This window comes from Lygodium microphyllum, chromosome 23 (genome assembly GCF_053477565.2).
Source record: "Lygodium microphyllum isolate KBCC chromosome 23, Lygodium_microphyllum_v1.1.10, whole genome shotgun sequence".
Taxonomy (NCBI): domain Eukaryota; kingdom Viridiplantae; phylum Streptophyta; class Polypodiopsida; order Schizaeales; family Lygodiaceae; genus Lygodium; species Lygodium microphyllum.
Genome location: NC_141157.1, coordinates 4048395 through 4061980, shown reverse-complemented (window position 1 = coordinate 4061980; position 13586 = coordinate 4048395). Strand labels below are relative to the sequence as shown.

At 45.2% G+C, this 13586-nt stretch overlaps 1 protein-coding gene across 2 annotated transcripts in view; it reads right to left on the bottom strand.

The window, feature by feature from the left end:
- The window catches only part of LOC148015820 (methionine aminopeptidase 1A-like), a 185330-nt gene that overhangs the window by 81183 nt on the left and 90561 nt on the right, over window positions 1-13586 (bottom strand). For both annotated transcript variants that reach the window (XM_087664057.1, XM_087664058.1), the window contains exon 5: window positions 10959-11034. In XM_087664057.1, the coding sequence (XP_087520183.1) occupies window positions 10959-11034 (76 nt within the window). The remainder of the gene's footprint in view (window positions 1-10958; window positions 11035-13586) is intronic.

Here is a 13586-nt window from a genome sequence, read left to right as displayed (position 1 = left end):
CTGCGAAGCATTTTTCCCTTGGCTGTTTTTACCCTTCTGCCTTGACATAAAAGCCTGCTCAGAGGCTATCCCATCCACACCACTGTTCCGTCTAGTTTGTTCCTCCTCTAGAAGCAAACTGACAAGCTGAATGAAAGTGATGGGCTCTTTCGAAATCCTCATAGTGAGGTTCAAGGCAATATGAAAAGCCAAGTAAGAGGGAGCCAGTGAATTCAATGTGGTAGAAATCAGCTGCGCATCTGAGTAGTACTCATCCACATTCATGAGTTGCTCCCGCAAGTCCTGAATTTTGTTGAGATGATCCTGCATAGAATCACCCTCATTCATCTTTAGAGTCTCTAGCTCTTTCTTCAAGAAAGAGATGCGAGTCTCATTCTTTCCTGCAAACATCTGCTCCAATATCAACCAAGCTTCTTGTGAAGAAGCTGCTGAACGAATATGAGGAATGATAGAACGCTGAACTGCCAATGCAATCAGCGACATAGCCTGTGCATCCCGTGTATCCCAAGTTTTCTGAGCTGCAGTTCTTGGGGGAAGTGGCTGAGCGGGCTGAGGTGGAGGGGGCTGAGGTTGCCCTCTTGCACGTCCTCCTGGAGGAGGAGTAGCGGGAGCCACAACTCCCGGTCGTGCTTCCTCTCCACTGACATAATCCCACAAATTTTTTGCCACTAATACATTCTTCATCATAAAAGACCAAAGGGAATAATTGTTCCCATCCAATCGGTCTTCCTTGGACACATAGGTGAATACATCTCCTCCCTGATTTGCCATTATTTCCCAAAAGGCAATAGAGCAATGTCAATGCAGTACGGGCTGGAAATCTGCAAATTTCCAGAAATTGCAGCAAACACAAGTCTGCAATTAATGTGCAAAGGGTACTCTGTCACAAAAAACTGTCACTGATGCACGCTTCCCAAGGTGCAATTAGTGCTCAGCAGCACTAAAACATCAAAAGCCCCAAAATGTTCTGCCCAAAATTTCTGTCTCAAATGTCTGTTACAAAAGCCCCAAAATGTGCACTCAATGTGTCACAGACAGACACAGCACGTTTCCCAATGCTGAAAACTGAACCTGCTGTTCAGCACGTTTCCCAATGCTGAACCTGAACCTGTTGCACGAACTCCTGTGTAACAGAAAAGTGCAGAATGTTACCTCTGCGTGTTGACGACGGGCACGATTCCCGAGGTAATGACTGCTGGGTACAGTCGGACTGACGCACAGGTACAGGCGTGCAGGTCCAGTGACACGCGCAGGCAGGACTGGGCGCGCGCTGGGCAGAGGAGGCGGCACCCAGGACTGGCTGGTGGAGACAGGTGGCGCGCTGGCAGCTGGAGCTGACGGCACAGGCTAGCTCAGCGCAGGGAGGCTGCGCAGGCAGACTGACAGGCGAAGGGGCATGCTGGGCAGACACAGGGCAGAGGACTCGCTGGGCAGAGGTGGCAGCACGCAGGTACAGGTGGCGCGCTGGGCAGGGCGGTGCTGCGCGCTGATTGTTGGAGCTGCACGCTGGGCAGAGGAGTCGTCTGGTGCTGCGCGCTGACGGACTGACAGGCGCAGGCAGGACTGGGCAGGAACAGGCGGCTGGGGCAGAACTGGCGGGGGCTGCAGACTGCAGACTGAAGACTGCTCTGAGCTGAGCTCTGATACCAAATGTCAGAGGAGAGAGGATCGAGGTGCAGCTGAAGTGCAGTAGACAGTGTGAGAGTGAGAGACAGAGTTGAGCACGATACCCAATGCAATAGTACTGAATAGAGTGTTAGCTGAAAGTACAAATGATAACCCTTATACCTTAGGGTTATAAGGGGCTGTTCACACCCGAACACAGTAAGTGCCCGTAAGTGTGCACCACAAGCACATACAAAATAGTACACATAATCTGGGGGAAAAAACCTCTCCTACCGAGAGTAAAAAGTGCCCCAGTGTCCTAGTGATCACCCGCACACTCCCATATGAGCGTAGGCGTAAGTAAGGCGTGTGAGATACCCAACAGGGCAGCCCCCAAACATATTTTTCCACTTGCTCACGAAGGGATACGGGGTGATAAGAAGTAATAGGCAGCAATGTATCCCAAAACTTCTTATTATATTGCTCCAAATTCTTACATTCCTTAGCATCCAGCTTATTTCAAGCTGTCATGATGTCCACCTTAAAGGTACTTGTCAACCAATTCGATGCAAACATTTGCTTGAATTGTACCCACGTTGACAGTGCTCTACCTTGCATCAAAAGAGTGGACCACCACTGTAATGCATTCACTTTCAAGAAAGTGGCTGCCTTTTGAATCTTTGAGGACTCTGTGAAGTTCCCCCCTGAATAGGCTGCATCAAACTACTGAATGAAAGTCAAAGCTTTCAGCCTATCTTGTACACCAATGAAGGACTCAAACTTCACTCCTTTTCCACCCTCATCATAGTCTTTTGCTACCCCTTTGGGTGTCAAGTTGTCATACACTGGCTGCTGCAAAAAGGGTGCATTTGCTGAATTTACATCAAAACCAATGCCAAACGGAGCATTTGCATGACCAACATTCATTCCTTGAGCCCCATAAGCATTCGGGGATGCAGATGTAGTACCAAACATATTACTTTGTGCCCCAAGCATCAAGCCAATGCTGCTATACATAGGGTTTTGCATATTTCCAGCCATACCCGAATACATTGGGCCTTGTAGTCCATGCATTGGTTGCTGCATACCATAGGGATTTGTGCCATACATTCCCGTATGCGGTCCTTGTCCAACCATAGCATGAAAAATTGTGCTTCCACCAAAATATCCTGGCTACCCCATCATAGCATGCACGCCTAGCTGTCCAAGATCAATTGGATTGGCACTTCCGTGATGGCCTTGCATTTGCATTCCTTGCCCCGTAGGTACCAACTTTTTTATTTCATTAGCATCTTTGGGAGCTTCAAATGAAGAGTTTGGCATTCTCTTCGGTGCATCTTGCTGTCCCGAAGGTGTAGAGGATGTCTTCTTCTTCTTCTTGCCTTTGCTGTCCTTCTTTGGAGCATTCAAAAATCCAGTAAATTGAGGATCCTTTGCAAATTCAGCAAAGAGATTTGTTACTGTCCTCATCCGATTCATAAACTGGTCATCAAATTCCTCTTCACTTTGTTGGTCATCAGCCTCCTTATGCCTTGAAGGCCGTGCATCTTGCCCCACATCAACATTTTCAGCTTGCTGTCCATGGTTTGAGCCTTGTCCAAGGTCAGGCATTGCATTTCCTTCATTCCCATGTCAACATTCATACTGACAGGTATCATCACCACTTGAGTCCATCTCAATGTATGAAGACATATTGCTGTAATTTCTCAGCTGGGAGTAAAAATCAGCACTAGCACAAAGCTTTGGCTTGCAATCAGGCGCCTCGGGCCCACCAAATCAAGGGATTGAGTGGTATTCCGGCAATGCAACCATGAAACCAGCCTTCCTCCTCGGATAGGGTGGTAAATCCCTAATTACAACTTAATTACAGCAGTAAACAATAAATGCAAATCTGAAAATACAAATTTACCAACTGATCTTGGACAACGCACACCCAATCGGCCCCAAAATTGGAACCCCTTTCGGTATTTCTTTAGCTTTATTGAAGAAAAAGTTGACTTACAATGGGATTCTCCCAATTCCTTTCAGTATTTCAACTCCCCTTACTGTCCAAAGTAACCAGCAAGTCTTCAATCTATTTTGCCCCTTGATTCGGACACTCAATTGGCCTTCACCCACTTCATAGACGATGGAAATGCCCCAAATTCAATGGCTCGCTAGTCCATCACCTGAATTCAGATGAGATTCACCTTTAACCTTGTTAAATCCAAGTCTTGAAGATTCCAATTTCTGGCACGCTTCCCAAGGCTGCTGCTAAATCCTAATTTCTACTGTAAATGAGGGTTTACAACAGAGAAATTTGCAATTTCTCAGCCTCCAAGGGTCCAAATGCTGAGATCTTCGAAGCAAGGCTGTGAAATTGCTGGGAAATGAGAGGGAAAGATGTACATAGAGAAAATTCAGAGTTTTGTCGTGAAGAATGACTAAAAATCAGTCGAGTGAAGCTGTTGCCCTGCCACAACAGCATGTAGATGCAAAGAATTGAACAAAATCAGTTATTTACTGCTGTTGCCCTACCAATAGTTGCCATCTCCCAAGTATTATGTGTTTTACACCAGCTTCCTTACCTCTAGGGTTCGAGAGACTCTTCCAAGGGACTTTCACCTCTAGTCTGAGGTAATAAATTCTCCTTACTTAGTTCAATAGTTGCCATCTCCCAAGTATTATGCGTTTTACACCAGCTTGCTTACCTCTAGGGTTCAAGAGACTCTTCCAAGGGACTTCCACCTCTAGACTAAGGTAATAAATTATTGCAAGTTAATCTTTATGCAAATAAAAATACTCATTCTTCAGGCAAACTTCTTACTTGATGGTTTTTTTAGATAACTCTCTTGTAGAAATTTAACTTGATAAAAAAACCACTTGCAAAGATTGTTATTAACATCGTGGTAGGAAACCCCCTCGCCTTGCCATGACACGCCTCCTCCTCTCCTCGTCGCGATTGTCTTTGCGTACGTCATGCACGGTCCCTCCCTCGCTTTCACGTGATACCCCCTCCTTACGATGCGAGGTTTTTTGGGAGCGGAGGGTGTGCCATGTTGTGGGGGGCTTCAGTGCAACGGGGTTTTCCGAGGAGGGAGGGTGTGCCATGTTGTGCGGGGGGGTTGCTAGAGCGAGGTTTTCTGAGGAGGGAGGGTGTGCCATGTCGCGGGGGGGGTGGGTGGTGCCATGTCGTGGGGGGGTTTTTTGAGGAGGTCCGCCGAGGGGTGGGTGGTTCCATGTCATGGGAGGGGGCTATGTGCAGTGGGGCGTGTGTGCTGTGTCATTGTGGAGCGGGGTTTCTGAGGAGGGAGGGTGTGCCATGTTGTGCGGGGGGGTTGCTGGAGCGGGGTTTTCTGAGGAGGGGCCATGTCGCGCCATGTTGTGGGGGGGTTTTTTGAGGAGGTCCGCCGGGGGTGGGTGGTTCCATGTCATGGGAGGGGACTGTGTGCAGTGGGGCGTGTGCCGTGTCATTGTGGAGCGGGGTTTTTTTAAAACACATAATACTTGGGAGATGGCAACTATTGAACTAAGTAAGGAGAATCATCACCATGTCAACTATTAAACTAAGTAACGAGATCATCCTACCAAGAGATACAAGCTCATTCTACATGAGAGATCATAGGGAGCCTTACTGGTTGGCATATCTAGAGGACGCGGTGTCAAGAGGCTTTCAACGGAGAGAGACTTTCAGCATAAGCAACCTTAGCAAAGCTCTAGACCTCCATCATCCACTCCCTCCGCGGCCGATGGAATCAAGTGCAGGGCGAGTCCAAGGCTTGTCAGGAGCTCTAATGTCATTTCATGCGCACTTGGGGCGACCATGACCTGCTTTTCGTGATGCAGGCAGGCAGCCCGAGATGGCGATATACCCCCCCTCCATGGCTTCTTGCCCCCATCCCCCCCAGACCGCCCTAAGAGGCTTGTATGCATGATGTATTTGTGACTTTCATCGGCTCCAGCTAGCCTGTTGAGCATGAGCACTCCATTGTAATCAGTTTTTTTTTAGTAATATAATCAGCCACATTTTACTTACAAAAAAAAGAACATGAGAGCATTGATATTACAATCAAGGCACTAGAGTATTTATTTTATTGACCAGCTTTGAGACATGATATAGAGTGGTTTGTACACGTATGCATTGAACATTAGAAAGTCAAATATGATAGGCAAAAGATCCCAAGATTGTTGCACCCTTTGCCTATTCCAGATAGACCTTGGTAGAGAATTGCTATGGATTTCGTATTTGATCTTTTGAGAACACCTACAAAAAATGATGGATTATAAACTATCATACATAGGTTTAGCAAACATGCTCATTTTGTACTTGTTGCCAAGCTGATCATATCACATGGATATTAATGCGGCATACCTTGAGGTATCATGGCATGCAAACCTCAACTATTAGTGATCGAGATCCTTGTAGAACTAGTTTGTTTTGGAAGGGACTATTTGAGAATATGAGAACTACTCTAAAATTTTCAATGTCCTTCCATCCACAAACCGATGGGCAATCAAAGGAAGCAAACTCCACAGTGTTGGATCTCTCAAGGTGCTATGCTTCAAAGAATACGTCATAGTGAGAACAATTATTGCCATTGGTTGAGTTTTCCTACAATAACATAGTGCATAGTTCCAATCTTTGTAACCATTAGTGTAAACTTGAAATCATTTAGCTTGCACATTAAATCTATAATGCAAAATTCTACAGTCCCTCTTTTCGTAGAAAACAATTATGCCAAGAATATGGTGAGGAATTACTAGCTTTCCACTAAGAGCATATAAATTATAACAAGAAAAAGCTAAAAAAGGGACTAAACGGCCAGGATATAAACAAAAGGTTCAATACTAAAACAAGCTCAGAACCTCCCCATGGCCTTGGGTATAATTTGCTGAAATTAAGCAAACATCTGAACTCTTTTTTAACCCTATCCCCTTGTCATAAGGGTCCAAGGTACAACTAGCAATGAACCCATAGCTTCATTTTTGTCCCTTTGAGATTGTGGAGGGTGAAAAGAAAGTCACACAAAGGGTAAGATCTTTGTGGCTGATAAGTACGCTGAGAGTATGGATGTGGCTTATCAAAAGATCAAACAAGCACTTCAAAGGTCTCATGAGCAACAAAAGAGGATAGTTAATTGCCATAGACGTGAATTAGGTTTCCAAAGGGTGATTGGGTATTTCTACATTGTAAAAAGGCAATGTTGAAAAATATGAAATGCAAAGAGCATTTGTATCCTAAGCTGAATATGTGTTATTATAGGCCCTTCTAGTTGCCAAAAAAGTTAAATAATGTGCATATGTCTATAGCAATTTGACTAGAGGTTGAGGAGCTAGATGAGATTTTGGTACCCAAGCTGATTTTGAAACACAATGAAAGAAAGATAGAAGTAAAGTTTCTAGACGCTACTACTTGGTGAAATTCCAAAATCATTCACTTGTGGATACAAAACGAATGGAAGAGGGTCACTTTGCAAACCCTCCCTAGTTCTTGCAACTTTGCCTTCATGCATTTCATCTTGAGCCAACTTTAGATCCGACCCCTTCACGTTTCATAGAGCGAGAGGTCTAGACTACCACCTGATGCTCAAGGGGAAGGTAGCACTTCCACTCTCTAGTGCTGGATAGCTCATGCATACACTACATCTCAGTTGTACTCCATTTGCATCCAAGGTATTGTATGCTAACAATATGTTTGACATGAGGTCACTATTCGATGAATTGGTCACTATGGTCAATATGTAGTGTTGAGCTAAAATATGCATTACATGCTGATTAGCCTCTTGAACAACCCCAAAAGGACCCAAAACTTTCTATAAATAGGCATATTGCCCTCCATTCAATCTCAATCTCGTTCTTGCAAGCTTCAAGTGCTCTAGCTTCGCTACCCACATCCCGTTAGCGCAAAACATCTCAGCTGAGACTGCAGACATTGTCTCTATCCATCCAACACCTCTTTCCAACCTCCATCGCATAGTCTACATCAATTTTTGCTGCGTTTACTGATCAGCCGCATCGTCTACACTTGGCGACCTGCTAAACTTCTGCATTTATGATTCACTGCTATTGCACAGACTGCCACCTCATCATACTTGCATTTTTGCTGCATCAGCCTACCTACATTGTCAAACCTGCATTTTGCTGCCCTTAACCTGCCACATCATCATCAAGAGCTCTGTTTGCTGGTTATCTCTCTCTTCTACCTATCCAACACTAATCTGACACATCTTCTACTGCGTTTGCTGCTGTCCAACGTCTTGGAGGTTTTCTTGCTGTAATTCGGGATCCGTCAAGAGTACGACACGCTCTGTAACTCACTTTGCCTCCATCCTTGAGACGAGAGAGTTCGAGGTTCAGTATTCATTCCATGCATGGTTTATTTGCTGCATCAGCATTGTATATTCAATATTCATTGAATTTTTCATTTAGTGTGTTCATTGTCTCTGAGTTACCCTAACCTTAACTATGTTCTATGTTGAGTTCATGTTGTCATATGCTTTTATTTGTGCTTCTATGTTAGGGTATTTCTTTACCTGTACATGAGTATAGTTTTTAAGGCGGCTTTAAGACTATACATTTGCATTGGTTATTACTGCACATTGGTTATTAGTGGTTTCCAGTTGATGTATGTTGCACATGAATATCATATGATGCCACTAAGTATACAGCCATGGTTTATGCTCAATTTATGTTTTAATATGCCTTGATGATCAGAGCACTATTGCCTTATGGTTCATGGATGCATCCCATGTGGTTTTTATAGACATTATGGTTTGTTCCAGTTAGTTATGATTTAGTTCTGCTTGCTGGAAGTTTCAGCATATGTGCTTGGCATGAGCATGGTTAAGCACTAGCAGTCAATGATTTAACTATGATGCTATATCTTTTCCAATTGAGTACCTTTTTTTGTGACATTGCAATTGATTGCAAGGATTTAAAGAGCAGGGCTGTCATGGAGACATAAAATTTTTATTACTTTGCCTTGGCATCATTAAGTTGTACATGTGAAGTACAAGTTAATTTTGGCATGGTGACAAATCCAAAACCCTAGTTCCGTAGTGCGGGACATTGGCAAAAGTTGTGACAAGTTATGTTAGACAGGTACTTGTGGGTGCCTAGTGACAATTTTGGCCTAGGACATTAAACTGGCCCTAGAAAATGACTTCTCTAGACTAAGGCTAAAGAAAGTTGAAACAACTTTCAAGTTCAAAGGCCTTAGCACCTTAAATGTGGATGTGCACAAGTCAGTTAATAGACAAGGACAAGAGAATAATTAATGTCCGGCCATTTATTAATTGCTGGAAATTAAGTCTAGAGGCTGAGTCTTGCATTAGAAGGTGTGCCAATTGGCAAGCAGGGAAGGAACACCAACAGCTTCAAAGGTGGGTAAAACTGAAGCATAGTTAGCGAGCCCTTCTCTCTACCTCTCATTTGAGACGAAGAAGGAATTCGCCACACCTATCTTCTCACACATGCACTATCTGTTGTTATTTGCTGCTTTCCCTCTTATTGATGGTGGCTGTTGGATTTTGGCAGCCTTCTACCTGCTGAAAACCTCTCTCTCAATTGTTGCCTAGGCTAGAATGGGCTCTCATGTGAGCCCTTCTCTCTACCTCTCATTTGAGACGAAGAAGGAATTCGCCACACCTATCTTCTCACACATGCACTATCTGTTGTTATTTGCTGCTTTCCCTCTTATTGATGGTGGCTGTTGGATTTTGGCAGCCTTCTACCTGCTGAAAACCTCTCTCTCAATTGTTGCCTAGGCTAGAATGGGCTCTCATGTGCCTCAGCCAAACCCAAACTTCCCTACACTAGCTTGCATGGCAGCATTAGAGTTACTATTGGAAAAATTCTCTCCAGCTGATTTTTCTCTCTCCTCTATTCAATACTCAGCAGTACTCAGCAAATTGGAGGTGGACAGCAATGCATTTGCTGTCAAAACCCTATTTTTCTGCAGACATCAGGGTTTCTTGTCAATCTTGGGACACGGCGCATTAACTAGAGACCCAATGGTCAGAGAAGCAGCTGCAATTGAAGAAATTAATCCTGATCTGAAAGGGATTGCACATCCATAGTTGTATTGACCCACAAGAAGGTTCCCGATTCAATTTGTGCCTAGATTATGTTAGAATCAAGGGGCAAATTGAATCCTAATGCTGCAGGTCAGTTGTGACAGCCCAAAGTATTGGAATTTGTATGGAGATCAGCCTACATCTCAGTGTGCTATAGGTTCAAGCAATACAAATTAAAGAAATACTGCAAGGGGCACCAATTTTGGCTAATCGGGTGTTGGTTGTCCAAGTTTATTGTGGTAAGTATTTGTTTCAGATTTCTGAATTATTTGCTTGCTGTAATTAGTGTTGAATCAGGTCACCTACCACCCTATCTCAGAAGGAAGGCTGTTTTCAACAGTGCCCTCCAAGAACTCCTAATCTACTCCATCATAGGCCTTTTATTAGCAAAGTCTAGGGTATAATGGACATGGGCACCACCCATCTGACAGCAGTCATCCATCAACCAATGAGCCAATAATGTGGTAGTTTGAACCTGGCATGTGGGTATGGCAAGAGTGTTGAGGGCAGTTAACAGCCATGTAGCGGTCAACAAATCAACTAGTGGGAGAAGTTGAACACACTAATCAGACAGATTTGGTGCATATTTAAGGCAACCACTTCTCAAATTTCTTTTCTAAGCAAGATTGTGCTGAGTGCTGGAATGCAGTGAGGAATCGCTGATGAACACATCTGCCATTATATAGATCATTATTGTTATGGAAATAAGCAAATAGCAAGATCATTTCCACCTTTGGGTTCTTTTGATGCTTCTGAATTGTGGATGTTAAAAGACTAGTGTCTTATAGTTATCAAACCTAACTTCAAAATCCGGTGAGGTAAAGGGTGAAACTAATGTGAATTTGTAACACAGAACATTGGTTTTTGTATAAAGTATTACACAAAATTTTGAGTATCATATATATTCACTATTATCTCCTGTAACAAATGAATAGAAGCATCAGTTCTGCCTTCCGATTCTCTCATGTTTTTGTGTTGTGTGTTTTAGGAGACTATTCTTTTACAGTTCAAAGTTTGCCCAAAGCCAAATCTACAACTAGGCCAAGAAACAAAAATCCAAAGATTGACAGCAGGCAAAGGTGAAGCTATTACAGATAGGATCAAAGGATACTAAACGTTGAAGGTGTATGTCAATGCTCCAAAACTACTAGCCTCCTTTAAGCTTTCCATCACTCTTTCTCCCTCACACCTAAGAACTTTAAACGGAGGATATTATCCCAATTAGAATGAAAGATTTCTTTAACTACACAAGTCAAAATATACAAGCACATTGGCACGCAAACAGAGATTTTTACTCACATTAGCAGCCCAGTCAGGATGAGCAATATGTTCTGGTACAATCCGCTGTGGAGAAATTGGGTATGGCCTTAAGGGACTGCACATCATAATCCCACAAAACTAAGAGTTTGTCACAGGTGTAATTCTCTTCAAAACTCAAAACACATTATCCTGATGTACTTCAAAGTTTGAAGAAGCACAAGAATTCTAGAGGAAAAAGGAGCCAATTCTCTGGAGAAAAAATGTGATGAGAACAAATCCCACAAATGCTTAGGAAGTGTTCTTTCCAATCCTCTATCAAGTAGTGTTCTTTTTTTGATTGAACATGCAAGCGACAACAATTTGAAGATAGTAAGAAACATATTTCAGAAGAGTTTTATGAAACTATGAGCCTAAAAACAGCAATCGATACTATCAGCCAATCAATCACCCTTACCTTATTCATGACTGCAAACCTTACACAGAAACAAATTCATGATCACTATCTCTGCTCCTACATCTTCCTTTCAAACCCCTCCCTAGTCAGCCCACACCATACTACTACCCTCAGCATTCATATGCCCTTCATTCTTTGGCCCTCCACCTTATATCCTCCTTGAAGGCCTTTTTAGCTCCTGTTTTTGGGAACATTGGCCTTGAAATGGTAAGGCATATTTTCCAAGCTCCCATGCCCCCTCCCCACTGACCCTGGCCCACAGCCCCCCCGCACACCCGGCCATCTACTTCCATCCATCCCACCATCCCTCGATCATCCTCCCCCCCACCACCTCCCGTACCGAGCACCCCCCCTGATCCGCACCTGGTTCATGCGATTCCCCCCAAACCCACCCCCCTCCTCCCACAAGAGGTGATGAGCCATACATGCCTACATCCTCTTCGCACCAATAGTCCTCCCCCTCCCATACAGCCACCAGCTCGTCCACCCCTGCCGCCCGTCACACTTTCCTGAGACAGGCACACATGTTGCCACAGGAGTTCTTCCGCAATGGCCCATGGTCCTACTTGAGAGTGCAGAGCGCGGAGAGTTCCCACTACCTCTAGAGGTGGGGATCTCCGTGGTTCGTAAGTCAAGGAGGGACGAGGTCCATCTACTAGCACCACGGGATGGACCAAACTATGCTTTTTTTCTTCAGTCCTCTCACTCAAGGGAGTGGATGACCACACACATAGAGGAAGCGTTGAAGAGTCAGGTGGCGGATCACACCTCCCAATGGATGGGAGAAGAAGGACTAGCATTGTTTGCACAGCAGTGGCCTGGTTGCATGATGGGCATTAATTTGTGGGCTGGTGCCGAGGTCCCTCACCTGAGCATTATCTTTCGAGTCCCTCCACAGTGGAGAGCTCTGAGGGATGTGATTGAGTGGCCCCTAGAACAGGCGGCCCGTTTCTACCAATGCACAGAGTCTCAACTCTCAGCATGGTTGATAGATGCATTGATAGTACCACCTGGAACTTCTATCACCCCCATGGTTCGGCCGAGGGCCACCATGGGGGAATGGAGCTCGCCGTCCAGACCGGCAGCAAAGCATACATGTATGCCTTATAGCTCCTTCTCGTCATCAGCAGCCTCCACACCGAACAAATGCCTGTTCGGGCAGTCATAGTTTTCCCCATGAGCTTACACTTTGGATCCTAGAATGTGAATAGCCTCCACTACAGTGGGGCACCAAGTTCCAAGAAATTGATTATTCGACAGGAGTTGCAAATCTTACTTCTACAGGAGCAGAAGCTCACCCCCACCCACGCTCAGTAGGTAGGGAAGGTACTCCCAGGCAACTCGCACACTTGCTAGGAGCATGCCATAGGTGCCCACGGTAGGAGTGGAGGCGTATGCACCTCTATTAATCTGAGTCTTACCGCTTATGTTCGAGACCACGGGACAATAGTGGCAGCAAGGGTGCTATGGATCAGATTGGATATTGGGGACTCGTGCCTTGGAGTCCTTAATATCTATGCCCCTAGGGAGGTTAGGACACGCAATAGATTTTGTGTGGAAATCGCGGAAGGACTCCTAGAGGTGGACTCCAGGATTGTTAGAGGAGACTTCAACAACCTGGAGGCTTTGGAGAACTAGCAGCGCAAAGGGAGAAACTACCAGGGCATGGCCGGGGAGGAGCAAGAGGCATGCGAGGTGTTTCTACTGGCCGTAGGAGCACGCGATGCCTGGAAAGACCCTGCCTTCCACAGGAGGGAGAGGTCGTTGGACTTCTCTTGGGGATACATGCGGCTAGGTGAAGTCCTACTGGAGCAGTTGGACAGGTTTTATGTGGGAGAGTGGGGAGGCTCTCGGGGAGGTTAGATTGGGCAGTTGGCGGACATCATGTTGTCCGATCACTACCCGGTTCTCCTAACACTAGACCCCCAGCATCTGCCCTAGATACACGATCTTGTCGCATCCCTGACTCGATCTACAGGAGGGAGGAGGTGACGAGACAGATAGAGTAGATTTGGAGCAAAGAGCAAGGCAAGAGGGGCCAGATCACAGAGGAGGTTACAGAGGCCCTAGCTGAGTCGAGCAGAATCTGCCAAGAGGCAGCCATACCAGCCAGACAACAAAGCTGGGAGGAGGAGAGAGCACTCCAGCCGGACCTTGCAGCCACGCAGAGATTATTATAGGAGGCACCAGGGGATCCCACTCTCCACGCACAG